The 27330-nt window shown below is 49.8% G+C and overlaps 2 protein-coding genes across 5 annotated transcripts; one reads left to right on the forward strand and one right to left on the reverse strand.

Moving 5' to 3' along the window:
• Window positions 1-723: 723 nt before the first annotated feature.
• KRTCAP2 (keratinocyte associated protein 2) lies at window positions 724-6935 on the reverse strand. 3 transcript variants are annotated; one of them, XM_058160624.1, is made up of 5 exons: window positions 6765-6935; window positions 5654-5808; window positions 3244-3307; window positions 3065-3131; window positions 724-917 (listed from the first exon to the last, which is right to left on the reverse strand). In XM_058160624.1, exons 1-5 carry the CDS (start codon window positions 6766-6768, stop codon window positions 797-799), a joined length of 411 nt encoding a protein of 136 aa, XP_058016607.1. In that variant the 5' UTR covers window positions 6769-6935; the 3' UTR covers window positions 724-796. The 3 variants fall into 3 exon arrangements, with proteins under 3 accessions (XP_058016607.1, XP_058016606.1, XP_058016605.1); XM_058160623.1 differs by lacking the exons at window positions 3065-3131; window positions 3244-3307 and adding exons at window positions 4353-4419; window positions 4539-4602 and having other exon boundaries at window positions 6765-6934; XM_058160622.1 differs by lacking the exons at window positions 3065-3131; window positions 3244-3307; window positions 5654-5808; window positions 6765-6935 and adding exons at window positions 4353-4419; window positions 4539-4715; window positions 5003-5516.
• An 826-nt stretch (window positions 6936-7761) lies between these two features.
• TRIM46 (tripartite motif containing 46) lies at window positions 7762-25003 on the forward strand. 2 transcript variants are annotated; one of them, XM_058160620.1, is made up of 10 exons: window positions 7762-7824; window positions 10177-10432; window positions 11528-11874; window positions 12566-12709; window positions 14133-14228; window positions 14463-14716; window positions 15633-15754; window positions 19502-19801; window positions 21159-21456; window positions 22198-25003. In XM_058160620.1, exons 1-10 carry the CDS (start codon window positions 7762-7764, stop codon window positions 22571-22573), a joined length of 2256 nt encoding a protein of 751 aa, XP_058016603.1. In that variant the 3' UTR covers window positions 22574-25003. The 2 variants fall into 2 exon arrangements, with proteins under 2 accessions (XP_058016603.1, XP_058016604.1); XM_058160621.1 differs by lacking the exon at window positions 21159-21456 and having other exon boundaries at window positions 22198-22410.
• Window positions 25004-27330: the final 2327 nt, after the last annotated feature.

The following is a 27330-nucleotide window of genomic DNA, read 5'->3' on the forward strand; positions in this document are numbered from 1 at the left end:
AAACATTGATCTATGAAATTTCTCGGGATCGACTTGGGCCAAGTTCCTTCCTCTTTTCTCTCGATCGAGCCTACCTCGCCAGATTGTTGGGACGGGGGAGTGGGAGAAGAGGAGGAGAAAAATTATGGGGAGCGCACACCGTCTTCTTGAGAGACCAGGAGAGAAACATAAATGTATATAAAAAAAAAGTAATCTAGAATAATTTTTGAATCATTCCAGTTTCCCATCTTCTCTCTATGGCAGGAGTCTCCAACCTTGGTCCCTCTAAGACTTGTGGACTTCAACTCCCAGAGTCCCTCAGCCAGCAACACACATATATATGTTTTCTGAGGTTTTCATGGGTGTTAGTATGTAGGTCTTTGGTTATTCGGGTTTTCTCCCGTGTAAAATTGGAAGTGTCTTGGCGACGTTTCAACGAAGTCTCATTCGTCATCTTCAGGCTTCATCTTCGTGCTTCTGGGAGCAATGTGTGATCGCAGCTGTTTCTTCCTTTTAACTGCTAGTGGGGGTAAGAACTGATTGGGTGGGAGCTTGGCTGTGCTCTGATTGGGTGGGTTTTTTTTTTGTGCTCTGATTGGCTGGGGGTGTGTCCTGTTTGGGTGCGGGCTTGGTTGTGCTCAGTTTAGTCTGTGTTGCAGGGGGATTTGAGCTGGTGAGCTGCACTGCTGTTGTTTGGCTTCGCGGTCGTGCTACATCTATATATATATAAAACAAAAACGGAAATTCCTCCAAACGGAGACGTTTTTTTAATTGAAATTTCATCGATGGGAAGCGGAGGGGGACGACGTTCCCGCCGTTAATTCCTTTTCCGGCTTTTGCTGACCGTCTTAGCCGGCACGGAGACCGGGGTGGCCATTTGGTAGATGGTGGAGGAGATCTTCTGGATGTAGTAGAGGGCCACCAGGGAGAAGAGTAAGCTGCAGGGGGGAAGAGAGAGAGAGTGAGTAGCAAAGTTAAGCCGAGTTTAGGATTGTTACCTGCAGCCGCCGCAGGCCGAGGGAAAAATTTAAGAGAGATTTACTGCTATTATCGGCCTCGGAGAAGGAGAAGAAGTCCGTTTGGTCAAGAGAAGGGGAGGATGGGTAGAAGGTGGATAGACCGATAGATGAGTGAATCAGTCCTTCCTTCTTGAGCAGGGGGTTGGACTAGAAGACCTCCAAGGTCCCTTCCGACTGTGTTATTCTGCTATCCTTCCGTTATTTGCTTTTCATTCTCCCTTTTCTTTCTTCTGCTTGTCTTTTTTTTTTCTTTGTCCGTCCTTCCTCTGCTTTCTTTTTTCTCTCCTTTTCTCTTCCTCTGCATCTATTTCTCCTTTCCTTCCTTCCCCTCCAATCCTTCCTTCCCTCGTTTCCTTCTTTATCAGCTTCCCTTCCTTTCTTTTCTTCCTTCCCTGTTTTTCTTTCTTTCTCCTTCCTCTAGTTTTTTCTCTCTCCCTTTCTTTTCCTTTGCCCTTCCTTTATCTTTCTTTTCCTTCCTTCCTCCCTTCCCTCCCATCTATTCCTCCTTTTGCTTATCTTTCTCCTTCTTTCCTTCCTCCTTCCCTTCCCATCTATCCCTTCCTTCTTCCCTCCCTCCCCCCCCCTCTCTTTCTCCTTCTTCCTTCCTCCTTCCCATCTATCCCTCTTTCCTTTTCCTTCCTTCCTCCCATTTATTCCTCCTTTTGCTTATCTTTCTCCTTCTTTCCTTCCTCCTTCCCTTCCCATCTATCCCTTCCTTCTTCCCTCCCTCCCTCCGCTTATCTTTCTCCTTCTTCCCTTCCTCCTTCCCATCTATCCCCTCTTTCCTTTTTCCTTCCCTCCCTCCGCTTATCCTTTCTTCATCTCCCTTTCTTTCCCTCCCTTTCTCTCTCTCTCCCTCCCAACAAGGCCTTTCAAAGAATTAAAAAAGAAAAAAAAACCCCGCTAGGATTATTATTATTATTATTTTGTTCACATTCCTGATCTCAGGTGGGATTCTTTTTAAACTCTCTTAATTGCCGTAGAGGTGAGCCAAGTATTTGTCCTCCCCCACTCCTGCCTTTTTAAGACTTAAGGTGTGGGGCTTTAAGCTATGCTGATATTATTCAGCCGTCCCTCCGAGACGCAAGAAGCTATTCCGCCAGATTTCAAGCCAGCCGCTTTCCGAGACGTGCTGAAATTTCAGACCACCCTTTAGCTAGGGGTTGTTTTGATTTCAGGATCTGTGTCTGGATTCGCAGAGCAAAAGAACAGAGCCGGAAGGGGCACCTCGGAGGTCTTCTAGTCCTCTAGTCTAGTTTTTTCATTAGAATAGAATAGAATAGAATAGAATTTTATTGGCCAAGTGTGATTGGACACACAAGGAATTTGTCTTGGTGCAGATGCTCTCAGTGTACATAAAAGAAAAGATACGTTCATCAAACTAGAAACCTCCGATTCCTGCAATAGTTCTTCGTATATTTTTATCCTCCGGTCCTCTAACATCATCTCTTGTCGCTCTTCTCTGCCTTCTTTCCAGAATCTCAACCTCTTTTGGCAAACCTAGAACTGGATGTAGTATTAAAGGTAAAGGTTCCCCTCGTGCGTATGTGTTAGTCGTTCCCGACTCTAGGGGGCGGTGCTCATCTCCGTTTCAAAGCCAAAGAGCCGGCGCTATCCGAAGACGTCTCCGTGGTCATGTGGCCGGCATGACTCAACACCAAAGGCGCACGGAACGCTGTTCCCTTCCCACCAAAGGTGGTCCCTATTTTCCTCCTTGCATTTTTTTTTACGTGCTTTCGAATTGCTAGGTTGGCAGAAGCTGGGACAAGTCACGGGAGCTCGCCCCGTTCCGCGGCACTAGGGATTCGAACCGCCGAGCTTTCTGATCGACAAGCTCAGCATCTTCGCCCCCGAGCCACCCTTTTCATTAAACCAGACATCCCCGATTCCTGCAATTTAGCCTCCGCTCTTCTGCGTCGCTCTTCTCTGCGCTATTTCCAGACTGGCAATTACTTTTTGGCAAACCAGAACTGGATGCAGTACCACCAAGTGTGGCATTATTAAGATGAATCCCACCCACCCCCATTCAATCGCACACACACACACCAGCCCACCTCTGTCCTTACCAAGTAGTGACACACACTCGATGAATCAGTCCCGATGCAAATAGGGCCAGCAGGAGACAGGAAATAACTGTAGACAGGAAGGGGGTGGGAAAAAAAAACCCAGGTTAAAAATCAGGATAATCTGTTAGGTACCCCCCACCCCACCCCGAGCCGCCCACCTCTTCTACGATTCGACTCACTTTCAGGAAAAACCTTGGCTTGGAACCCTTTGCCGAAAATCAGACTTTCCAGGTTGTTGAAGGCCTTTTGTGGTGGGGGGTCTTCAGTCAAGGACGACAAATTGTCCGAAAGGTTGGATGTGTTTTGCAATGTTCTTAAGCCACATGTTCCCTTCTGCCTGGCAGCCCTTGAGAAATCTTTTGTAAAAATTTTAAATGGGGTTGTGTGTGTGTGTGGCGGCCCTCTTTTTTTTTTTTACTTCTTATTAAGGCTGCGTTTCCCAAGCGGAAACTTCAGGTAAATCCCGGATTTACGAGCAGAATTGAGACGGGAATTTCTGCGGCTACGCGAGACACTTCTTCGGGGAGTTTCGCTCCATTTTAAGATAAGAGGAAATAACGATAGAACTTCCTCGGCAACTGTCTCACGTAGCAAACGGGGATTTGGGACAGTCGTGGTCATAAGTCAAGGACTTAAGCGGTACCTGTGTTCTTTTCCTGCTGCGGGAATGTTCTACACGGGAATGGGACAACTTGTCCCAGCCGACTCCCTGCAGGACAATTTAACGATTCTAACTCAATCATTTCAAAAAAAATAGATTTGAATTGTTGCCTCTCACATTTCCTTCTGCCCCCTCCTTGGCATCCTTTAATGATTCTATTCCATCATTTCTTTCAGATTAGGTAAAGGTAAAAGATTTCCCTCCCACATAGGTGCTAGTCGTTCCCGACTCTAGGGGGCGGTGCTCATCTCCGTTTCAAAGCCGAAGAGCCAGCGCTGTCCGATGATGTCTCCGTGGTCATGTGACCAGCGTGACTCAACGCCAAAGGTACACGGAACGCTGTTACCTTCCCACAAAAGGTGGTCCCTGTTTTTCTACTTGCTATTTTTTAAGTGCTTTCGAACTGCTAGGTTGGCAGAAGCTGGGACAAGTCACGGGAGCTCACCCTGTGACGCAGCGCTAGGGATTCGAACCGCCGAACTTTCGGTTGACAAGCGCTGAGCGTCTTAGCCACTGAGCTACCCTGTTATATTCAATTATATCTTTGATATTAGTCTAGCTCTAATTGGCGAACTGTCATGGACCCCACACACACACACACACACACCAGCCCACCTCTGTCCTTACCAAGTAGTGACACACACTCGATGAATCAGTCCTGATGCAAATAGGGCCAGCAGGAGACAGGAAATAACTGTAGACAGGAAGGGGATGGGGAAAAAAAAAAACCAGGTTAAAAATCAGGATAATCTGTTAGGTATCCCCGCCACCCCCCCACCCCGAGCCGCCCACCTCTTCTACGATTCGACTCACTTTCAGGGAAAACCTTGGCTTGGAACCCTTTGCCGAAAATCAGACTTTCCAGGTTGTTGAAGGCCTTTTGTGGTGGGGGGTCTTCGGTCAAGGACGACAAATTGTCCGAAAGGTTGGATGTGTTTTGCAATGTTCTTAAGCCACATGTTCCCTTCTGCCTGGCAGCCCTTGAGAAATCTTTTGTAAAAAATTTTAAATGGGGTTGTGTGTGTGTGTGGCGGCCCTCTTTTTTTTTTTACTTTTTATTAAGGCCGCATTTCCCAAGCGGAAACTTCAGGTAAATCCCGGATTTACGAGCAGAATTGAGACGGAAATTTCTGCGGCTACGCGAGACACTTCTTCGGGGAGTTTTGCTCCATTTTAAGATAAGAGAAAATAACGATAGAACTTCCTCGGCAACTGTCTCACGTAGCAAACGGGGATTTGGGACAGTCGTGGTCATAAGTCAAGGACTTAAGCGGTACCTGTGTTCTTTTCCTGCTGCGGGAATGTTCTACACGGGAATGGGACAACTTGTCCCAGCCGACTCCCTGCAGGACAATTTAACGATTCTAACTCAATCATTTCAAAAAAAATAGATTTGAATTGTTGCCTCTCACATTTCCTTCTGCCCCCTCCTTGGCATCCTTTAATGATTCTATTCCATCATTTCTTTCAGATTAGGTAAAGGTAAAAGGTTTCCCTCCCACATAGGTGCTAGTCGTTCCCGACTCTAGGGGGCGGTGCTCATCTCCGTTTCAAAGCCGAAGAGCCAGCACTGTCCGATGATGTCTCCGTGGTCATGTGACCAGCGTGACTCAATGCCAAAAGTGCACGGAAACGCTGTTACCTTCCCACCAAAGGTGGTCCCTATTTTTTCTACTTGCATTTTTTAAGTGCTTTCAAACTGCTAGGTTGGCAGAAGCTGGGACAAGTCACGGGAGCTCACCCCATTACGCGGCACTCGGGATTCAAACCGCTGACTTTTCGATTGACAAGCTCAGCGTCTTAGCCACTGAGCTACCCTGTTATATTCAATTATATCTTTGATATTAGTCTAGCTCTAATTGGCGAACTGTCATGGACCCCACACACACACACACACACACACAGCCGCACAGAAAACCAAAGGATACGGTTAGGGAAAAAATGAAGAGGGCAGATCCCAAAAGACCCCCTTGGATGGTCAGCCATTCGCTGGAGGCCAGTTGGCGGCTGTACATCTGCATCCCGGTGAAGAGTAGCAGGGATAACAAGGAAGAAAGTACCAGAGATATTCCCGTGCTGACGGCTAGAGAGACAGAAAGAGACGGTCACGGCTGGCGGGACAATTCGGATCATGGGCGCTAGGAAGGGTCCAAAAAGGTTGGGGGAGGGGGGCGGGATCCGGGCAGCTGCGCGGCCCATGCTAAGCCCTGTTTTGCCACCTTCTTGGAGGGAGGAAATTCCAGCCAAGGATGGTTTGTTTGAGGAATGCATCCTGGCTTATCCAGGGTTGGAAGGCAGGAGGAGAGGAGGGGTGGTTTGTGTCGTCCCGTCCTTGGATCAGGCTGGTGGGGGGCAGCTTTGCAGGAGCGCCCAGGCAGACGGGACTCCAGGGAAGCTGCCTCCACGAGTAGTTTATAAAAGGAATAAAGGCGAGATATAGAATAAATAAAAGTTATAAATGTCGCTCTTGGGCATAAATCGTGGTTCGTTCGACATTCACCACTAAAAAGAGGCTGGAATAGACGGCGTAAAAGTCACAAAACTTCAAAGCGATATGTTAAAATGTTAAATCTTCTGGTTTCATGCGAGTCACAAAGGTTTTCTGCCCGCAATGTCCCTCTACCCATAATTCCCTCCATGCACAATGTCCCTCTATCCATAATCCCCTCCATCCACAATGCTTTACCCATAATTCCCTGTCCACATTGCTCCTTTACCCATAATCCCCTCCACAATGTTCCTTTACCCATAATCCCCTCCATCCACAATACCACTTTACCCATCATCCCCTTGTACCCACAATGGCCCTTGAGTATGAGAGCAAACACAATCGCACAAACAGCTGTCTTTGACCAGGGAAGCTGTGCTGTTTGGGGATGATGGGGATTGTAGTCCAACACTGCTGGAAGGCACCAGTTTCTGGGGGGATTATGGGTAATGCCTATCTCAGTTGCCTTCCCTATCCCTACCACATTACCCAGGATGCACTTGGATTACTTAATCTGCGGCCCACCTCCCCCTTCCCAGAGACCACGTTACCCATAATGCCCCGCGCGACGCCCCCGCTCCGTTCCGCCGAGCCAACGACGATCCCTCCTCGGTTCGAACCAGAGCGTCTTGTCCGCCCTGCGCATGCGCCACCGGGAAGAGCCGCTTTCTCTCTCCTCACCCCAACCACGCTGGAGCTTCTTTTCGCGCACGCGTGGGACCGCCCCGGCTGCTGAGCGCAGACGTGTACTTTTGCTGCCGCGCCTGCGCACACATGTAGGGAGGGGCGAGTGAAGCGCCTTGGTACATGCGCGGTGATGGCCTCGCCTCGTCGATAGGCCGTGCCTTTTTCACCGTCCAGCCGCTAGGGGGCCGCGCCCGCCCGCCCGCCTCTCCCTTCCCCGAGGGCGTCGAACAAAGCGAGGCGTGACGCGCCGTCGCCGGTTCGAGACCCGCCTCCTCGCTTTTTGCAAAGATTTTTTTTTTTTTGCGGGGGGAGGGTGTAATCCTAAAAAAAAATTTAAAAAATGTACATGGAATAAAATTTACACGAGTCCCCTTTGCAATCCTTGGCAAGCACGCCTTCCCCACCTCTGCCCTGGCAGAAGCGGAAAGGCACTCTGCGTAGGCTCAGAAGCGGCCTCTCCTCCTACCAAGGGCTGTGCAAGGCATGCCCAGCTGGCCAAAACAAGCCTCTGACCTCGTGGCCTGATGCACAACTCCAAGGCGGGAGCCCCACTCCCTCTAAACTTGCAAATTCTTTGGGCTCATCTATCCATTGCAATGCAAAGGGTTTTCCTTAAAAATGGGTGGGTGGGCTGGCGGGGGGGGGGAATGAGCCACTCTTGGGTTGAGCTCCCCCCGAGCATGCGCACTCCCCTTTCCTCCCTCTCCTCCCCCCCCCACCCCCTCCCTACGGATCAGCCCCAGCTGCAATAGACCGAGGCGTTCGCCTGGCGCCGCCGCCGCTGCAGGCGCGGCGCTGGGTGGGTGGGTGGGTGGGGGTCCCCGTTGGGACCAGCATCCCCGCCTCGCTTCCCCGGGAGACATGGCCGAGGGTGACGACCTCCACTCTTTTACTTCCATCATGGACGCCCTCGTCCGGATCAGCGTGAGAATCAAGCTATTTTTGGGGGTGTCGGATGGATGGATGGATAAAGGGGGGAGGGGGTCGTTTCACAAAAACCGGGGCGGCTGCAGCCAAGCAGGACGGGGGTGCATTATATGGGGAGATATGGGGTGTGTGTGTGGGATTAAAATTGGGGGGGTGCTCTGGGGTCGCCGCTATTGTCTCCGTCTTGGAAAGTGGGGCGTCGCTTCTTCCCTTTAAAAAATGCCCCCCAGGTGGGTGTTGGCCGCCCACCCACCCCAAAGTCAGGTGCCTTTAATAATTCCGCTCCCCCATTTTTCCCTGGGTGCTTTTCTTATATTCTCCCTCCGGGGCACAAAAAAAAAAAGAAAAAAGGAAAGGATGCTGTGAGCATCCGAGCACAGCCGTCGTCGTCATGGCAACCTCCTCCCGCCTGGTACCCAGGCCGTGGTCCAGCTCCCTCTCTCTCTTTCCCCCCTCCCCTCCCCTCTCTTGGCTTTGTCCCCTTTCTTCCCCCCACCCCACCTGCCGGTGCCCAGGAAGGAAATGGCACCTCGGCAGAGGGTGGGCAAGGTAAGATTCCTTTTCCCACCCTCTCCCCTGTCTCCCCACCAAAGCCCATGCTTCCCAGCCTGGCTCTGGATGATGGGCCACGGAGGAGTGGGGAGTGGGTGGGGCCCTTTTCGCCTTGCTAAGATGGAGAGGGTTTGCTGCAAGGAGAAAACTGAAGAATCCCGGGCATCGGTGGGCGGGGAAGGGGGTTTCTATGTGGGTGGTGGGGGCTCAGATCCACCCAATGTGGGGAGATCCCGAAAGGAGGGTAGGAAGATCCAGGAATGGATGCCCTTGAAGGGTTTGTGGCAAAGATCAGGCAGTCAGCCAAGCTGTTTTGGGAAAGGGGGGGCGGGGAGGGGGATCTTTTCATGCGTGGCGATGGAGGAAAATTAGAGACTGGGGGGGGGGTCAGCGAATATATTTAGATAGCGGCCTCCGGTCTGCGCTTGATCCTAGAAAGATCCCAGGTGGGAACAAGGCGAAAGTCATTTTTAGATCTTTGAGGGGAAAAAAATCTTTTGTCAGATTCAGTTTTTCTTCTTCTTCTGGAATCCATCAGAACTTGGTCTTTCCAGATAGATTGCTCCTGGACAGAGAAGTTCTCCTAAGGTTGCCTTTTGTTTTTTTTTGTTTTTTTAATGAAAGGGAGGAAAAAAATGTTTATTTTTTTTTCCTGATCCTAGACAGATCCCAGGTGCGAACAAGAAAAATGTCATTTTGAGATCTTTGAGGAAAAAAATCTTGGTCAGATTCATTTTTTTTCTTCTTCTGGAATCCATCAGGTTACAGATAGATTGCTCCTGGACAGGGAAGTTCTCCTAAGGTTACTTTTTATTTTTTTAATGAAAGAGAGAGAAAAAATATTCTTTTTTTTCTGATCCTAGGCGAGAACAAGGAGAAAGTCATTTTAAAATTTTTGAGGGCGGGGAAAAATCTGTCAGATTCATTTCTTCTTCTTCTTCTGGAATCCATCAGAACCTGGTCTTTGCAGATAGATTGCTCCTGGACAGAGAAGTTCTCCTAAGGCTGCCTTTTTCTTTTATAAAAGAGAGTGAGAGAGAGAGAGGAAAAAATGTTCTTTTTTTCTGATTGATTGGCTGCATTCCAAAGAGCCTCTTGAAACGCTCTCTTGAGCTGTAAAACAGGTCGGGGTTATTCTTAGCAAGCCAGTCCTGATTACTTTGTTGGGTTTATTGTGCAGGGTGGGTGGGAGATCTGGGGTTCAACTCCAGCCAAACCCCCGAGGGGCTTTGGGATTGCAAGTCCCATCGTCCTCAGCAGCTGGTCTTTCGCTGTTTGCCAGTTTGGTCTAATGGTGAACGCACAAGGCTAGAAAGTGGGGGACGGGAGTTCTAGTACTACCTTAGGTATGAAAGCCATTTAGGTTGACTTTGGACCAATCACCAGGAGACGGGGAGTTCTAGTCCTGCCTTAGGTATGAAAGCCATTTAGGTGGACTTTGGACTAATCACCAGGAGACTGGGAGTTCTAGTACCACTTTAGGTATGAAAGCCATTTAGGTTGACTTTGGACCAATCACCAGGAGACAGGGAGTTCTAGTCCCGCCTTAGCCCTGAAAAACAGCTGGGCGACCTTGAACCCATCCATCTCAGCCCAACCCACCTCACAAGGTTGTCGTTAGCCCCCTTGAATGACTTGTAAACGTAATAAAGGCGGGGTTACAAATAAATTTTACAAGGAGCCCTAACAGCTGATCCGATCTCGTGGCGGCTACCAAAATAGAGCAGAATTATTTGCAGATACGGCGCCTTTTTCTTCCCCCCCCTTCCAACCTCTCCTCCTCTTTTTTTTTTGCAGACGAGCATAAAAAATATGGAGCGAGAACTGCTCTGTCCAGTCTGCAAAGAAATGTACAAGCAACCTCTGGTTTTGCCCTGCATGCACAATGTTTGCCACATTTGTGCCACCGAAGTCCTGCTGCAGCAGGGTTATATCTGCCCGGATCCCACCTCGGAGCCGACCTCTCCCGCCTCCACACCAGCCACACGGAGTCCTCGTTTAGGGCGCCGCATCGTGCCGAAACCGGAGCGCCTCGACCGCCTTCTGAAATCGGGTACTTTCTTTTTGACTTCCTGGCTGATGGGGAAATCTTTGAAAATACAAGGCGGTCCTTGACTTAACGACGGCAATTGGATCCCAGTGGTCCTGGGGCTAAGTAAGACAGCGGTTAAGTGAGTTTTGCTCCGTTTTGCGACCCGTTAAATGAATCCCTGCCGTCGTTAAGTCGGGAACTCGGTCGTGAAGCGAATCCTGGCTTCTCCGCCGGCTTTCCTTGGCAGACGGTCGCAAAACGGGACCTCGTCATAAATAGGAGTCTGAATTGGGGCAAGCGTCTGAATTTTGATCACGTATTCACAGGGATCCTAGGTAGAGGTGAATATTTCACTCTCTGAGCACTCTGAGAATATCTCTGCTGAAAAAAAGACTCCGCCCTGGCGACAGGGAGGCATCCGGCCAGTAAAGCTCCATTCAGTTGCCCAGATTTCATCCCGCAAGGGATTATGGGGTCGTTAAAAGAGGATTGATCACAGGGATGCTGCCATGTCGTAAGTGTGAAAACCGGTTTGAAGGTCACTTTTTTCACTGCCCTTGTAACTTTGAACGGTCACTAAATGAGCTGTTGTAAGTCGAGGACTAGCTGTAATATGATGGCGGAGTTTTGACAACATCTCAAGGGCACCAAATCCACATTTGGACAGGAATCCAGGACTGGACAAAAGCAATTGTGGAGAGAGAGAGAAGATCCCTGAACGGATCTTTCCATCTGATTGCTTAGAGATAGACTGCTCCTGCCCGTGGCAGTTCTCTTTTTCCCTCCTTTGTCAATCTCCTAAGTAACATTCGGAAAACATATTTCTCCTTTGTAATCATCATCATCATCTTTTAACGACCCATAATCCCTTGCGTACTGGAGTCTGGGCAACTGAATGGAGCTAGCAGAATGTTTTCATGGCCGGAGGCCTTTCCTATTGCCAATGAGAAGTTTTGTTCATATATCCTCATTGTGCCCAGAGAGAGAAATAACGGCCTCTACCTAGGATCGAACCCGCAGCCTCCTGACTGTGAGGTGAGAACATCACCTCTAGGCCACCGCACCACTTTATATTTCTCCTTTGTAATAATGTCCCCCATTTTCCATGCCACCCAGGTTTCGGCACGTATCCCGGCCGGAAACGGGGCGGCGCCTTACACCCGCAGAGCATTCTTTTTCCGTGCCCGCTGTGCCAGCGCGACGTGGACCTGGGCGAGCGAGGTTTGGGCAGCCTCTTCCGGAACCTGACGTTGGAACGGGTGGTAGAGCGTTACCGCCACACCATCAACGTCAACGCAGCCATCATGTGCCAGTTCTGCAAGCCGCCACAGCTGGAAGCCACCAAGGGCTGCACCGAATGCAGGTCCAGCTTCTGCAACGAATGCTTCAAACTTTACCACCCGTGGGGGACGCAGAAAGCGCAGCACGAACCGATCCCTCCGACGCTCACTTTCCGCCCCAAAGTAAGGCTCCCGCTCTCGCCGTCAAGGGCTCAAAATGTGCCTCCAAATTCCTTACCTAGATTCTGTGTCCATATCTATTTTTATACTTTTCGTGTTTTCATTCCTTAGATTTCATGTTTTTATTTCTTAAGGTTCGTATCCTACTTTTAGTTCATCTTTTTTTAATAAATCCCTTGCTGGGTGGAGCCTGGGCAACTGAATGGAGCTGAGTGTTTACTGGCCGGATGCCGTTCTTGTTGCCAGGGCGGAGTTTTGTTCGGCAGATATATTCTCATTGTGCCCAGAGAGAGAAATATTTGCTTCTGGGCACGATGAGAATATATCTGCTGAAAAAAAACAAAAAACTCCCCATTGGCGACAGGAAAGGCATCCTACCTTTAGCTCAGGAACTCAAAAAACAGCGTATAAAGATCGTCCTCGTTTAGTGACCACAATTGGCGAAATAAAACCACAACGGACAATCTTCCTTCTACTTTCTTTTGCTTATCAAAGGTCACAAACCCAAGGATGGGCCGTCAAAATTACTTTTTCCCATCAGCGTTGTAACTGCAAACGGTGGCAGTCTCGAGGCAGTCACTAAACGAGGACTCCCTGTATATCGTTTCTTTTTTCCTGCTCTTCATTTCTGCATGTTGTGGCTCCACCTTGGTTGTGAAGCGCTCCAGCCGGCTTTGGTTTGTCTCCTCTGCAGGGTCTTCTGTGTCCCGAACACCGCGAAGAAGTCACCCATTACTGTAGAACCTGCCAGCGTTTGGTGTGCCAGCTGTGCCGAGTTCGTCGCACGCACACGAGCCATAAAATCACGCCTGTGCTCAGCGCCTACCAGGCTCTCAAGGTGACAGTTTTGTAGAATCCCATCTTTTTTTTAACATCTCAGAGTCCTTGATGTTTCATCGGCCACCCAATAGAAACACAATTAAAAAATAGAAAGAAAAACCCATCTTGTCTTGATGCCTTCAGGAAGGAAAGGTGCTGTTGTGACTCCAGCCCCTGAACCTGGCCCCATGCCCGAAAGTGACTCTGAGAGTGAGGTGGAAGGGCCGGTAAGGCTTACCTCGGGAGCACCGATTCCTTTGGTCCGGCTCCAGGAGCCAGAACCAGACCAGTCGGAGGACGTAATGAGGCCGTCATCCCCTGATTCCTCCCTTCCCCAGGCTACGCCTTCAGACCCAGCTGATAATAATAATCAAGCTTGGCTTGACCCGCGCTTCAGAAGATTAGAGAGGCGGCGTCATCAAAAGGAAGGCATCATTAGCAGGATATATAAGGAGCTTTGGGACTGCTCTTACTCCACGGGAAGCAAAGTTTAGCTGACCCGTTTCAAAAAGAGCTGAAAGTCTTACTACGCGAGTCATTTGTGTGAACTTTGGCAGGCAGCTGCGTTTTCTCTGCCAGGACTGATAAGAGCCGTGAATCCACTGGCTGAAAGCCAGCTCGTAGGTCTGAAGTGGGGAAGGAGACAGAACAGGTGCTCAGGGTCCCACTCAGGATGGTCTTTGGGACCTGGAGTGGATTATGGGAACCCGTCTCCTGGTTTGTCCGTGCAACAAAACTGGAGCAGGAAACGTCTTCCTCTTAAAATTTCCTCTGTAACACGGATGGCTAACCTTTTCAAACTGGAACAATCATGCATAAACCCAAAGACCAGCTGGCCAGCGCGCACATGCCTGATTTTTGGCTGGGGTTTTTTTTTGATCATTTTTGGACCATTTTCAGGCCATTTTTTGGGACTGTTTTCAGCCTGAAAAATGCCCCCCAAACGGCCCAGAAAATGGCCTGTTTTTTGGCTGTTTTTCGGGCCATTTTCAGGTGCTCCGGCGCCCGCGAAGACCAGCTGGCTGGGGTGCATGCACGCGCAGGAAACCAGAAGAGCAGCTGGCAACGGTGCGCGTGCCCACAGAGAGGGCTTTGCATACCATAGGTTCGCCTTCACAGCTCTATCACAAAGTAGCCATGGAGGGATGGATTGAATTCCAGAAGAGGAAGAGACAAACTCGATTCAGAAAGTTAGTGTATGAGAAAGAGGGTAAAGACAGGCCCTTCTCAATGGTTCCCATAGTATGTCCTTTTTTTCAGCGTATTAGCATGCTTTAGCTTGGCAAGATTCTGTCCCTGGGTGAAAAAAACGATAAATAAATCTTCTTAGAGGAATCGCAGAGGGTTTTTCTTGGGCTTTGGCTCCTCCTAGAGATCAGGGGTCCGTAGGATCACCCCCTCCGCCCAGTTGCTTCACTGCTTTTTTTCCCACTCGCTCGCAGGAAAAATTGACGAAAAGCCTAGCTTATATCCTGAGCAATCAAGACACCGTGCAGGCCCAAATCAACGAATTAGAAGAGACTCTTCGACTCACGGAGGTAACGTTGCTTCTCGTTGTCGTTTCGTTGGGGGGTTGAACCAAGGAGGTGAAATGTAAAATTTGTTACTATCGGGTTCTGTGGGCGTGGCTTGATGGGGGGGAGAATATGACCGGGTGGGCGTGGCCAACTTTTTTTTTTTAAAGTTTCAAAGCATTTTTTCAGCCGAAGAAGGAAGGATGTGTGTCCCATCCACATCCCCTCGTGATGTCGAATTGTCAAATTTCCTCGCAGGTAAATGGTACCCAGGCGAAAGAAGAGATCATCCGGCTGATGAACAATTTAAGCAGCCTGCTGGATGAGAAGCGATCCGCTCTGCTTAACGCCATCGAAGATTGTCGCCAAGACCGGGTCAGTCGCCTACAGACCCAGCTGCAGGAACATCAGGCCATGATGGAAAATTCCGGAATGGTGGGCTACTCGCAGGAAGTCTTGAAGGAAACCGACCAGCCCTGTTTCGTCCAAGCCGCCAGGCAGCTTCATCACAGGTGCGTTTTGCCAAAAAAAACAGCAAAAAACAAAAAAAAATCCCATTGGGGAGGCTGGATTCACTCAGCGACCGTCTGATTCGCTTAACGACTGTACAGTCCCACTGTCGGTGATTGCGGTAAGTCATTTTGCGGGTTGGATTCACTTAATGGCCATCTGATTCGCTTAGCAACTGTACGATTCCACTGTCAGTCACGGGAATCGTAAGTCGAGTCAGACTTGATTTGATGACAATTTTTAACAGCGGTAAAAATTATCAAATTAGGTCCGACTTGACTTAGGACCGTCATGGTCATAAAGTGGAGGGACCGCCTGCACAATGTAAATGTATGTGTACATAGTTAGTCTTCGGCTTAACGACAATTCACTTAGTGACCGTTGAAGGTCCCAACGACACTTAAAAAAGTGATGGTTTTTCTAGACTTACGACCGTTGCAGCCTCCTGATCAAAATTCAGAGGCTTGGCCACTGGCTCATATTTACGACGGTCGCAGTGTCCCCGGAGGGGATCACGTGATCCCTTTTGCGACCGTCTGACGAGCGAAGTCAATGGGGAAGCCAGAGTTCACTTAACGACCATGTGACTGACTTACCAACCGGAGCAAGAAAGGACGTTAAAAATGGCTCAGAATTCACTCAACCGATGTCTCACTTAGCGGCGGAAAGTTTGGGGCTCCGTTGTGGCCGTAAGTCGAGGACTTCCTGCGCAATATAAATGTACGTGTGTATTAGCTCTCGCAATCCAGTAAGGGATGGTTGTTTATTTTATTTATTTATTATTTATTTATTTATTTATTTATTATTATTATTATTATTATTAAATGTTATTTATTCAGAGACTAATTTTTTCCCCCCTTGATTCCTGATTTATTTTTCCTGCTCTCATTCAACTGGGCTGCTCCGTCTTTACGGCAGGATCCTCAGAGCGACCGATTCCCTCCAGGCGTTCCGGCCAGCGGCCAGCGCCTCCTTCAGCCAATTCCAGGTGGACGTGAGCCGAGAAGTGAAGCTGCTTACCGACCTAATTTTTATTAAAGGTGCGTAAAAAGCCGTCTTTAAATTATGTTTTGGCCTTCTTCCTTCCAGCTACGACAACAATTTTAATTTCCCAGCCCCACTAAATTAAAATATCCCCTTGTAGATTAGTGGCCGAATACCGCTGCCATTTCTGATGGACACATCTTAAAACCTCCCCTGTTTCTAGGGCCCTCTTCCTCAAGCCGCTACAGACGGTCCTCATTTAGTGACTGCCTCCTTTTAGCGACCATTCACAGTGACGACCCGTGACAAGAAAGTAACTTTGCAACCAGTTTTCGCATTGAAGACCTCCGCAGGTCTTGTGACGCAAAGTAAAACAGAAGGAAAATCATTAGCACGGTCGATGTTCTACTTAGTGACTGCCTCGTTTAACGGCCCTGTTGTTGGTTCCCATGGCGGTCGCTAAACAAGGATGACCTGTAACCGTCAGCCGTGCTAGTTGTTACCAATATAGTTTCACAGTGCTTTGCATGAGGTTGTAAGTACCTGTGTAGATTTCTCAACCTTGGCGATTTTCAGATGTGGGGACTTGACTCCCAGAATTCCGCAGCCAGTCATGTCGAAGTCCATACAGCTTCCCCTTCTGGCTGGGGGATTCTGGGAGGTGAAGTCCACCCCTCTTAAAGCATGCTGGCTGGGGGATTCTGGGAATTGAAGTCCACCCATCTTAAAGGAGGCTGGCTGGGGGATTCTGGGAGGTGAAGTCCACTCATCTTAAAGGAGGCTGGCTGGGGGATTCTGGGAGGTGAAGTCCATTCATCTTAAAGGAGGCTGGCTGGGGGATTCTGGGAGTTGAAGTCCACCCCTCTTAAAGGAGGCTGGCTGGGGGATTCTGGGAGTCGAAGTCCACCCATCTTAAAGGAGGCTGGCTGGGGGATTCTGGGAGCTGAAGTCCACCCATCTTAAAGCATGCTGGCTGGGGGATTCTGGGAGTTGAAGTCCACCCCTCTTAAAGCATGCTGGCTGGGGGATTCTGGGAGTTGAAGTCCACCCCTCTTAAAGCATGCTGGCTGGGGGATTCTGGGAGATGAAGTCCACCCATCTTTAAGCATGCTGGCTGGGGGATTCTGGGAGTTGAAATCCACCCCTCTTAAAGCATGCTGGCTGGGGGATTCTGGGAGTTGAAGTCCACCCCTCTTAAAGCATGCTGGCTGGGGGATTCTGGGAGTTGAAGTCCACCCCTCTTAAAGCATGCTGGCTGGGGGATTCTGGGAGTTGAAGTCCACCCATCTTAAAGCATGCTGGCTGGGGGATTCTGGGAGTTGAAGTCCACCCCTCTTAAACTTGCCAAGGTTGGGAGTCATTGCTGTAGATCAAAAGACTTTTAATATCTCAAGAGTTTCCCGCAACAGGAGGGCCAGCTCTGTACTGTGAGCCCCTCAGGGCACGTACTGTGTTGTTTTTGTGTGTGTTGTGTATATGTGTTGCATGACCTGTGGAAGAGCGGAAAGATCGTGGAGCCTGGAACTGCCAACGTGGTGGTGAGTCCACCTTGCCCCCCCACCTCCTCATCTACCTGTCCCTCACCTGCGGACGGGAGTCCCTGAAATGCTTTTCGATGCTTTGATTCCCATCGCTTGTATCGTTTTAATTCCCAGGGTCCCTTCGCCCCAGCCAGCTTCCCTCTTTCCCCCTGGACCGGCCGCGATCCATAATCCACAGCCAGCCCAAAGTTCGAGCCACAGAGCCTGCCCACCGCACGGCCCAATTCTCTGAGTGCTTGGCCGTTGACCGCCCCGTTCGCACGACCCTCGGATGCTACGCCCATCCTAAATATGGGTTCCGTTGCCAAGCGCCCGAATTGTGATCACGGGGCTGCCGCCGCGGGCATACGTCCGAGAAACTCGCTTTTGTTTTTAGGGCCGTCGTAACTTCCAACGGCCGCTAAACGAGCGTTGGCAAGTCGGGAAACCGCCCTGTAGTTTTGGAGTGGATTGATTTAGGGCAAAGCGACAAGCTACCAGGGCGTCCGGTAGACCGCGGGAATCCTGGTTAGTTTGGCTCCCGTGTTGGAGATAAAGAGTTTTCATTTTGGTTTCCCGCCGGGTCGAAGCCCACCCACCGCCCACCCCACGGCCCACTCCTGCCAGGTGCGTGGCTGTTGACCCTTCTACTTTACCTCTCTTTGTTTATAGGCTGGGTCTGCTGCTGAGACATCACCGCAGTTAAAACTGAGGCAAGTCACGCCCCACTCCACCGATCCCGTCCGTCCCCCCCGATCCATCCCCCCCCTCCGTTCTCTTTCTTCTCCTCAGCCCTTCCACTGCATCCATTCCTACCTCTCCCATCTCCCTTTCCATCCTCAGACCTCGTTTGGGGACCTTATTTCAAACCCTTGTTGAAATAAACGTTCTAGTCCTCATGAAGGCCGGAAGAGCCTCCGCGAGGGCTTAGAATGCTGGAATGCTGATTTGCGCCAAGAGTTTCCCATCGAGAGCGTTCTGAAGGCTTTTCCTACCCGCCGCGGCTCCCTTCGGAGGCCTCTCTCTAATTTTTGCGAAACAAACAAACCATGGCTTCGTTCGTCGAAATTTTTTGTTACCCTGCATCGGTTGGACTGAACCCGGGTGGGAATTGGGTTTATTGGAGGGAAGGCGTGTTTATGGAGAAGGCCAGTGGATTGCGTTAGAGGTCTTTAGAATAGAATAGAGCTGGAAGGGACCTTGGAGGTCTTCTAGTCCAGCCCCCTGCTCAAGCAGGAAGCTCCAATACCATTTCAGATAAGTGACTGTCTAGTCTCTTCTTTAAAAACCTCCAGTGATCATCTTGGTTGTGGAGTCCCCGAAAGAAGGCAAAGCGAGGTTAGATAAGATCGAGAGAGATGAAATGGAGTATCAGAGAGTGGGCACCAACAGGTGGCTGGCACAAAAAAACAACACCCCATGTCTTTCTTGCTTTGGTGTCCTTTGGTTGCCAAGTCTTTAATATCGGCTTGCTTTCCCCAACCTGATGCTCTTTATAAACGCAGGCCACCGGCACCCATTATCCTCTCCACCAGCAGGGCCATGCTAGGGGTGCATTATGGGACCCGTAGTTCAACAGAACCTCTCGTCCTTCTGTAACGGTGTGAGTTCCAAAGCCTTTAGTTATTTGCTTATTTAGTTATTTGGTTAATATGTGTGTGTGTGTGTGTATTTGCTGACAACAGGTGTGAATGTGAAAAACCGCCCCAAGTCACTCTTTCCAGTGGCGTTATAATGTCTAACGGTCGCTCCATGAACTGTTCGTAAGTTGAGGACTCCCTGTAATTTTAGAATGAATTTATTTGGGACAAAAACCCACAGCCAAACGGGAATCTGGTCGACGGCGGGAATCCTGGTTATTTTGGCCTCTGCGGGAACCGTGTTGGAACTCAATTTTTGGTTAGTTTTCAATGGTGTCCCAAATCCTTTCCTTTATTTTCGGCATCTCTCCTCCCGTATCCTTGCACCCTCCTCTCGTTTTTCTCACTCTCCGTCTCTCTCTCTCTCTCTTCCCTCCTCCGCCTCTTCCTCTGATTTTTCCCCGACTTGCACTCAGTCTCTTTTGTGCCCCCCCGGGATTCTTCTCAGCAGCTTGCCTGTCCCCCTTGATTCTTGTCCCTCTCCCTTTCCGATGTTCCTCCGCGGAACACGCCCGTTTCTTCTCCGTACTTCGGGACCTCATACCTGGTTGTCTGCGGTCAGTCCGCAAAGCACTCGGCTGCGCCGTGCAGCCCGCAGTCTGACCTCGCGCGCCTTCCTCTATCCTCTCCCCTCCCGTTGCAGCCCCGGAGGCTCCTGTGATCGACACGCAGCGGACATACGCCTACGACCAGATTTTCCTCTGCTGGCGCCTGCCGCAACATTCGCCAGCTGCCTGGCACTACACGGTGGAGTTCCGGCGGGCCGAGCCCAAAGGCAAGGCGCTCAAACTGTGGCAGAGACGGGAAGAGGTCCGAGGCACCAGCGCCATTGTGGAGTACGTAGACACGGATAGCGTTTACGTGCTGCGCGTCCGAGGATACAACAAAGCCGGCTTCGGAGACTACAGCGAGGATATCTATCTGCGCACGCCGCCTGCACCCGGTAAACCCTTCTTTCACCACTGAGTAGTACCGTAAAATTATATACCAATGGAAAGATCATTTAATCAAGAATGTAATGCAGTAACTTTTATGAAGGATTTGCTATTAGAATAGCAGTTACAGTATAAAGAAGAAAAGTGAAACACGTAGGAAAAACGAGATATACAAAAATTATCACCCTGTCAGTTAATACCTCGTCGGGTAACCTTCAGCATGAATTACAGCCTTACAACGTCTTCCCATGGAGCGAACCGAGTCTTTTAGTTCTGCAGCTGGTCGCAAGTCCAGGACTATCAATAACTACTTCTGTGTTGCAGCAGTCCCTGTGGTTTTGGGATTGTCTTCCCAGTTGTTGCATTCTGCATTGGAGTCTCATATGGTTTAGGCCAGGGGTGTCCAAACTTGGTCCCTTTAAGACTTGTGGACTTCAACTCCCAGAGTTCCTCAGCCAGCTTTGCTGGCTGAGGGACTCTGGGAGTTGAAGTCCACAAGTCTTAAAGGGACCAAGTTTGGACACCCCTGGTTTAGGCTCTTCCTAATCCTTGCAGCTCCTATGCTCATATGGTTTAGGCCAGGGATGGCTAACCTTTTTGCCATCACGTGTCAGGAGGGGGGTTGGAGGAGCGGGGGGGTCGCGGGCATGCATGCCCACACCCATAATTCGCGGGCGATCTCCCCCCCCTGCTCCTGGCACGCGACGGCCCGGTAGGTCCGTTTTCCTCTCACCTGGCTCCAGAGCCTTTCTAGGAATCCGGGGGGAGTGTGCGAAAACGGCCTTCGCCACCCTCACCCCCCCGAAGGTCCTCCAGATGCCAGAAAGGACCGGAAGTTGGCAAACGGGCCATTTTTGGCCTCTAGAGGACTTCTGGGGGCGGGGGGAGAAGGGTGTTTTTGCCCTCCCGACTCCTAGATAGGGCCTGGAGGCTGGAGACAGCAAAAAATGAGTCTTCTGGGGGGGGGAGGCCGTTTTTGGGGGGGCCCCCACTCCTAAAGAGGCTCTGGAGCCAGGTGTGAAAGAAAAACAGGCCTTCCCCACCACCCTCGTGTGCCCAATGATATGGCCATAGGTTCGCCACACGGGTTTAGGCTCTTCCTACTTCTCGCAGCTCCTGTTCTCATATGGTTTAGGCTCTTCCTACTTCTCGCAGCTCCTGTTCTCATATGGTTTAGTTTCTTCCTACTTCTCGCAGCTCCTGTTCTCATATGGTTTAGGCTCTTCCTACTTCTCGCAGCTCCTGTTCTCATATGGTTTAGGCTCTTCCTACTTCTCGCAGCTCCTGTTCTCATATGGTTTAAGCTCTTCCTAATCCTTTGTTCCTCGCTTTCTTCTCCCATTTCCCCCCCTTTCGTCCCCCAAGTGCTGAATTTCTTTCTGGACAATCGGTGGGGTTTCAACCGAGAACGCCTGGCCATTAGCAAGGACCAGCGAGCGGTCCGCAGCGTTCCCGGTCTTCCCATGCTGTTTGCCGCCGAGCGTTTGATGACCAGCTGCCATCTCTCCGTTGACCTGGTGATCGGCGACGTGGCGGTCACTCAAGGGCGCAGCTATTGGGCCTGTTGCGTGGATCCCAGTTCCTACCTGGTCAAGGTGGGCGTAGGGCTGGAGAGCAAGCTGCAGGAATGGTTCCAGGTGCCCCAAGACGTGACGAGCCCCAGGTGAGCAAATATTTCGGAGAGGCAGAGAAGGAATTAAGTTTAGAACTTGTTCAATCGCAACTCTGAAGATCTAGAACGGTGTTGTTCTGACTCAGCTCCACAAACACGACAAAACCCTCTGAAGTGACAACCCCTCTGCCACATCTATTCATCTCCACCTGCTGCCTTTTATCCTCAGAGCTAGGGTGGAGCTTCATCAGCAATGGTGGCTTTTCCGTCCCGAGGACCAGCCCATAGATTTCCACTGCTCTCCTCTCCTCTCCTCTCCTTCCTTCCTTCCTTCCTTCCTTCCTTCCTTCCTTCCTTCCTTCCTTCCTTCCTGTCTGTTAGAATGCAGGATTGCAGGCTAACTCTGCCCACTGCCAGCAGTTCGATCCTGACCGGCTCAAGGTCGACTCAGCCTTCCGTCCTTCCGAGGTCGGGAAAATGAGGACCCAGATTGTTGGGGGCAAGAGTCTGACTCTGTAAAACCACTCAGAGAGGGCTATAAAAGCACCGTGAAGCGGTATATAAGTCTAAGGGCTATTGCTGCTGCTAATCACCGTGGCAAGCAAGGTCGTAAAACAGGGCAAAGCTCACTTAAGAACTGTCTCATTGAGCAGCAGAGACGTTGGGCTCAATTGTCAACGGCTACCTGTAAATTGGTTTGCTCTTTTCGGCTGTGAAAATGAATGAACGGAGAATGTATGTTTTCCTTTTCCTTTCAAGAATCTGTATTCTACCTGTTTTTCCTCGGCTCAGATACGATCCGGATAGTGGGCACGACAGCGGCGCTGAGGATACCACGTTGGAGTCATCGCCGCCCTTCGCTTTCCTGACCATCGGCATGGGCAAGATCCTCCTTTCCCACGGAGTGTCGCTGACCTCTCGGGATCCTGGCAATTCCACCGTGCCGTTGCCTCCCCGCGTTGGCATTTGTCTCGACTACGAACACAGCAAAGTGACGTTCTTCGACGCCGTCTCCTTCCGCAGCCTTTGGGAGTGCGGGGTAGACTGCTCGGGGCCCGTCTGCCCGGCCTTCTGCTTCATCGGCGGCGGCGCCTTGCACCTTCAAGAGCTGGTGGTCAGCCGTCAGGAACGGAAAGTCACCATCAGCGGCTTCTCGAAGCTGGACTGAATTTGCCGTCGGCCGATTCCGAGCATGTTTGGGGAGAGGATCCACCAGCAGAGGGGGACCTTGAGGTTCTGAGGGAACAGGGGGGGATGTTCTCCAGCCCCTGCTTGCAAAAAATAATAATAATAATAATGAAAAAATATCTCTAGGTATGGGTTGACTGAGTAGAGGGTTTCGGTGGTAGGAACAGGGCAGAGCATATGTTGAGCAATGCTGCCCTCTAGTGAACTTTCAACAGATAGACTCTTTAAATTCCCATGGCGGCGGTACCCTCTTCCCATAAAAATTGACCATCCCAGCTGTGGGGAACTAAGAGCAGCTGTTCCTCACACAGCCGCCCCACGAAGGGGGATTTTTTTAAGACTATCCAACATCCTTTCTCTGTTTTGTTCTCATCTTCTTCAACGCACCCCCTAAACTTCTGGGGGAAATCCAGATCTTCCCCACCTTTTCGCTCCTGTCTGGGGCAGGAATCTCAGTTGAGAAAAGACAAACACGATCCCCCCCAAAAAAACAACTTGTTCGGAGCATGGCTGAGTTTGGAATGGCTTCTAAATGCCTTTCCCCCACACACACTCTTTGTGTTGAAAAAGATTTTTAAAAAGATTGTAAAACGCCATCTTGAAACCGTCCTCTCTTCACCTTTGTCTCTTTACCCGTTAGGACAATTGGTCCCACTGTAGTCATCATTTTAAATTAATCTCTCTTTTTTTAAAAAAGTCCCTCGTCACGCTCAAGTTTACTGCTCCTGTGAATCGCTCTGTAACTCGTTTCCTAATTTTGGCAGTTTCCAATTTTTTCTTCGGCGGTTCAACTGGCGGTTGTGACACGCGGCTACCTATAATTGTATCATCTCTCAGAAACCAAGAGCAGCTGGGAAGATAACCACGTTTTAAAAATTTCCGACTGTTTCCTCGCCGGAGTTCGCTTCTTTCCGGATCGACCGAGTGTCGATTCCCGGCGCAACTGAGTGTCGATCCCCAGCCCGAAGCTATTGCCGAAACCCTCAAATGATTTCCAAGCGAGTTTTAAGTTTTGTAGCTGAAATTTCTCGTCAGAAAACATGGCGTGAATTTCCCCCTAATTCCCTAACCGGGAATCAAAATTACCTTTTTCTTTTTTTAAAACAACGCTAGAGTCTCTTTCCCAGAAAGTTCTTGCTCGTAAAATTAAACACAACCAAGTCCTTGTTGTGTATCGCTTCTTGGTTTCTTCTACCCCCAAAGTTGGTTTCACATCCTGAGTTTTCGGTTTAGCTCGGGATCCCTTCGATCTTCCAACGTGGAAAAGCAGGGGTGGGTGGGAAAAATTGACGTGTTTTTTTCCCCCCCAAAAAAACCAAGGACGCGAGAAATTCTGCCGTAGATAGTCTTCGATTTACGGCAATTCTTTTTAACGACTTTCCAAGATAACGACAAAAAAAGGTGACTTTTGCAACTGTCCCATTGTCCCCATGGACGACAAGATTAAAAAACTGGTGCGCTTGGCCATCTAAACGACCATTGGTGATTGGCTGAATGACCCGGCACCAAAAAAAAAAAGAAAGAAAAAAAGGAAGATGCCATTCGCTTAGCGAGGGGAAATTCCGGTTGCCATTATGGTCGTAAGTCCAATCGCTACCTGTGATTGGACCTCGAGCAACCTTTCCCAAGCTGAACGGAGTGAAGTTTTAACAGGTGCAGAGCACATGACGGTTCAATGCCCAGGAGAGGTGGTTTCGGTTTGGTTTCTTGAAAAAGGAACTGTTTTGTAAGTGTTGAGATGTTTTGTGAAAATATGGTGCCTGGTAGAATATACTCCCTCCTCTCAAAATCCCTTCCCTAAATTAGCCCTGTTTTCGTCAAACTTCCTTCTTGGGGCCCGGGGTTTTTTTTTTTTTTATTATTATTATTATTTTGGTCTCGGTTCTTCCTGGCGTGCGCGACGAGCGCCATGCTGGATTGTGCGTCCGTGTTGTTGCGGAATTTGTGGTCGCAAAAAGGAAACGGGATACGAGAGGACCCCGTGAGGCTGGGAGGGGAAGCGGGCTCGGCGGAGATTGGAGGGATCGCCAAGGGATCTTTCTCAGATCCAGAGGCAGCTATTTTTTTTTTTGCAAGGAAAGCGAGCGAACCAGCACAGGTTGTGAATTCGAAAAAAAAACAACCCAAGAACGCCGCGACAATCGCTGCGGGTTGTCTTCAGAAGTGCATTGACCAATTGGCGGACTACTCCATCCACACACACACACACATACACACCCTAAAGTTGTTGCTGGTTTTTTATTTTATTTTAATTAGGCCTCCCCCTCCCTGCCCTCGTGAGCCCACACTGAGGACTAGAATCTTGCTTCCTCAGGAGAGAACCACAACCATCACCTAGAGTTGGCTCGCACCTCTTGCGCAATCCTCGCCCTAGGTTGAAAAACGGACCTGGGTGACGGACAGATTGCTATGTTCCTCCCCCCGCTCCTCTCTCTCTCTCTCTCTCTCTTTTTTTTTGTTCTTTCCATTTCTTTGGCCAGATTGTTAACTTTAAAAATAAATAAATAAAAAACGAATAAAAGTTTTAACGGTTGGCTTCGGTTGACGTTTTTTTTAAAAAGACCGGGACGGATGGCGGCGGCGTTTCCAATCTGAGCCAGTAGAGGGCGCCGTGACCTTAGGAATCTACACAATAAATTCTCTTTTTTCCCACGCCCCCCCTCTTTTAAGAAATTTTGAGTTTTGCTGCAGAGGGAAACGTTTAGAATTTTGCTCTTCTGGGTTTTCCTAGGAAAGGTAACGGTAAACACAGTTGGAAGGGACCTTGGAGGTCGTCTAGTCCAACCCCCCTGCTCACGCGGAAGACCTGCGTGTCTTGGTTAAAGCGATTTGTTGCTTTGTGGCAGCCGTTCAAAGCTACTGAGCCTCCCCTCCAAGGACTTGTAGTCCGTCAAAAGTTATTGTTGTGTTTGTGATATTCCCTCTGGGTAATGTTTAATTGTAATACAAATTAATGGGGGGGGGGGAAATGTTGTTTGTTCAGTGGGAGGGGCCAGTAGCCCAACACAACTGGGTTTGGAGAAGGGAGGAACAAACCACTGGCTACTGCCATCTCGGGAAGCATTAAATTTGCGCATCGGAGCATCCTCCTTCGTTCATTCAAATAGCCTTATGTCCTATTCCATAGATGGACTTCAACTCCCAGAATTCCCCAGCCAGGGTGGGTGAATTTCAACTCCCAGGGTTCCCCTGTCAATATGAGTAGGTCCAAAGGTGCTTTTTCAAGAGGCAGCTGGACTTCATAGAGACGTTCAATCGACACGAGTGGACTTCAACTCCCAGAATTCCCCTGTCAACATAGGGTGGACTTCCAACTCCCAGAATGCCATCTGGCAACTGGACTCCGTATAGACGTTCAACAACAGGAATGGATTTTCAACTCCCAGAAGCCAGCGTGGGTGAACTTCAAGTCCCAGAATTCCCCCGTCAACATAGGTGGACTTCAACTTCCCAGAATTCCCCAGCCAGCATGGGTGAATTTCAGCTCCCAGAATTCCCCCGTCAACATAAGTGGACTTCAACTTCCCAGAATTCCCCAGCCAGCATGGGTGAACTTCAACTCCCAGAATTCCCCTGCCAACACAGATGGACTTCAGTTCCCAGAATTCCCCTGGCAGCAGGGGTGAACTTCAACATCTGGAGTTTTGCCAACTTAGGTGGACGTTCAGTTCCCAGAATTCCCCTGCCAACAAACATGGCTGAACTTCAACATCTGGAGTTCTGCCAACTTAGGTCGACTTCAGTTACCATCAACCAGGCTCCTGAGCTTGAAGAGACGACCGATTCTGATTTTAATCTTCGTGGAATATGGCAGATATACCGTAAATCTAATAAAATCTAATAAATACAGAATAACCTCCGCAAAAAAAAAAGAAGAAGAAGGAAATGTTCTTTGCAGGCTGATCTCCACCTCAGATCTCTTTGCAACCCAATTTGGGGCGGGATGCCAAGCCGGGCACCGTCGGGTCTCTGGACCGAAGGACTAAATGCCCCTTTGGCTTGGACGATGGGCTTCCAGCTTCTTTTCTGCTGGGACACGAGATGCTCCCACCCAGGACAAAGGGTGACCCTTTCAGCCAAAGCAGCGGGAGGTTTTGAACCTGCCAGCTGCCCTCATTCCGCTTGGATCCGGGCCCGAAGCTGCCAGGAAACGTCCTTCCGGATTGCCTTATGGCTCGGGTGGCACGGGGGTTGTGGGTTTCGGGGGGCCCCCCGCCCCTTTTGCGAAAGAGAGAGAGGGAGGGAGAGAGAGAGAGAGAGACAAAAAGAGGACATTTAATTATGCATTGTTTCCTTGTACGCAGAGAGTTTTTCTGCAGCCAAACCTTTCCTTAATACTGCCCTAAAGAGTAGATCCCTGCCCAGACTAAGTAAAGTGGGTAGTTTGGGCAGTGGAACATCTGCAAGGAAACCCATCAGAGAGTACCAAGTATCCCATAGTCCTTTTCTTTCTTTCTTTCTTTCTTTCTTTCTTTCTTTCTTTCTTTCTTTCTTTCTTTCTTTCTTTCTTTCCTTCCTTCCTTCCTTCCTTCCTTCCTTCCTTCCTTCCTCTCTTTCTCTCTCTCCTCCTCCTCCTCTGCTTCTTCAAATAAGAGTTGGAAGGGACCTTGGAGGTCTTCTAGTCCAACCCCCTGCTTAGGCAGGAAACCCTCCACCACTTCAGACAAATGATTGTCCAACATCTTCTTAAAAACTTCCAGTGTTGGAACATCCTCAACTTCTGGAGGCAAATTGTTC

The sequence above is a fragment of the Ahaetulla prasina genome, chromosome 17 (genome assembly GCF_028640845.1).
Source record: "Ahaetulla prasina isolate Xishuangbanna chromosome 17, ASM2864084v1, whole genome shotgun sequence".
Taxonomy (NCBI): Eukaryota; Metazoa; Chordata; class Lepidosauria; order Squamata; family Colubridae; genus Ahaetulla; species Ahaetulla prasina.

Bases quoted from the DNA above. Each gene is read 5' to 3' on its own strand.
- KRTCAP2 (XM_058160622.1), bottom strand. From the start codon at position 5,102: ATGATTGAGTTAGAATCGTTAAATTGTCCTGCAGGGAGTCGGCTGGGA. The intron at 4,716-5,002 runs GTACCGCTTAAG...TTTTTACAAAAG, and splicing joins GCAGCAGGAAAAGAACACAG to ATTTCTCAAGGGCTGCCAGG. The intron at 4,420-4,538 runs GTGAGTCGAATC...TCCTGTCTACAG, and splicing joins AGCCAAGGTTTTCCCTGAAA to TTATTTCCTGTCTCCTGCTG.
- TRIM46 (XM_058160620.1), top strand. From the start codon at position 7,762: ATGGCCGAGGGTGACGACCTCCACTCTTTTACTTCCATCATGGACGCC. The intron at 10,433-11,527 runs GTACTTTCTTTT...CATGCCACCCAG, and splicing joins CGACCGCCTTCTGAAATCGG to GTTTCGGCACGTATCCCGGC. The intron at 21,457-22,197 runs GTGAGCAAATAT...TCCTCGGCTCAG, and splicing joins CAAGACGTGACGAGCCCCAG to ATACGATCCGGATAGTGGGC.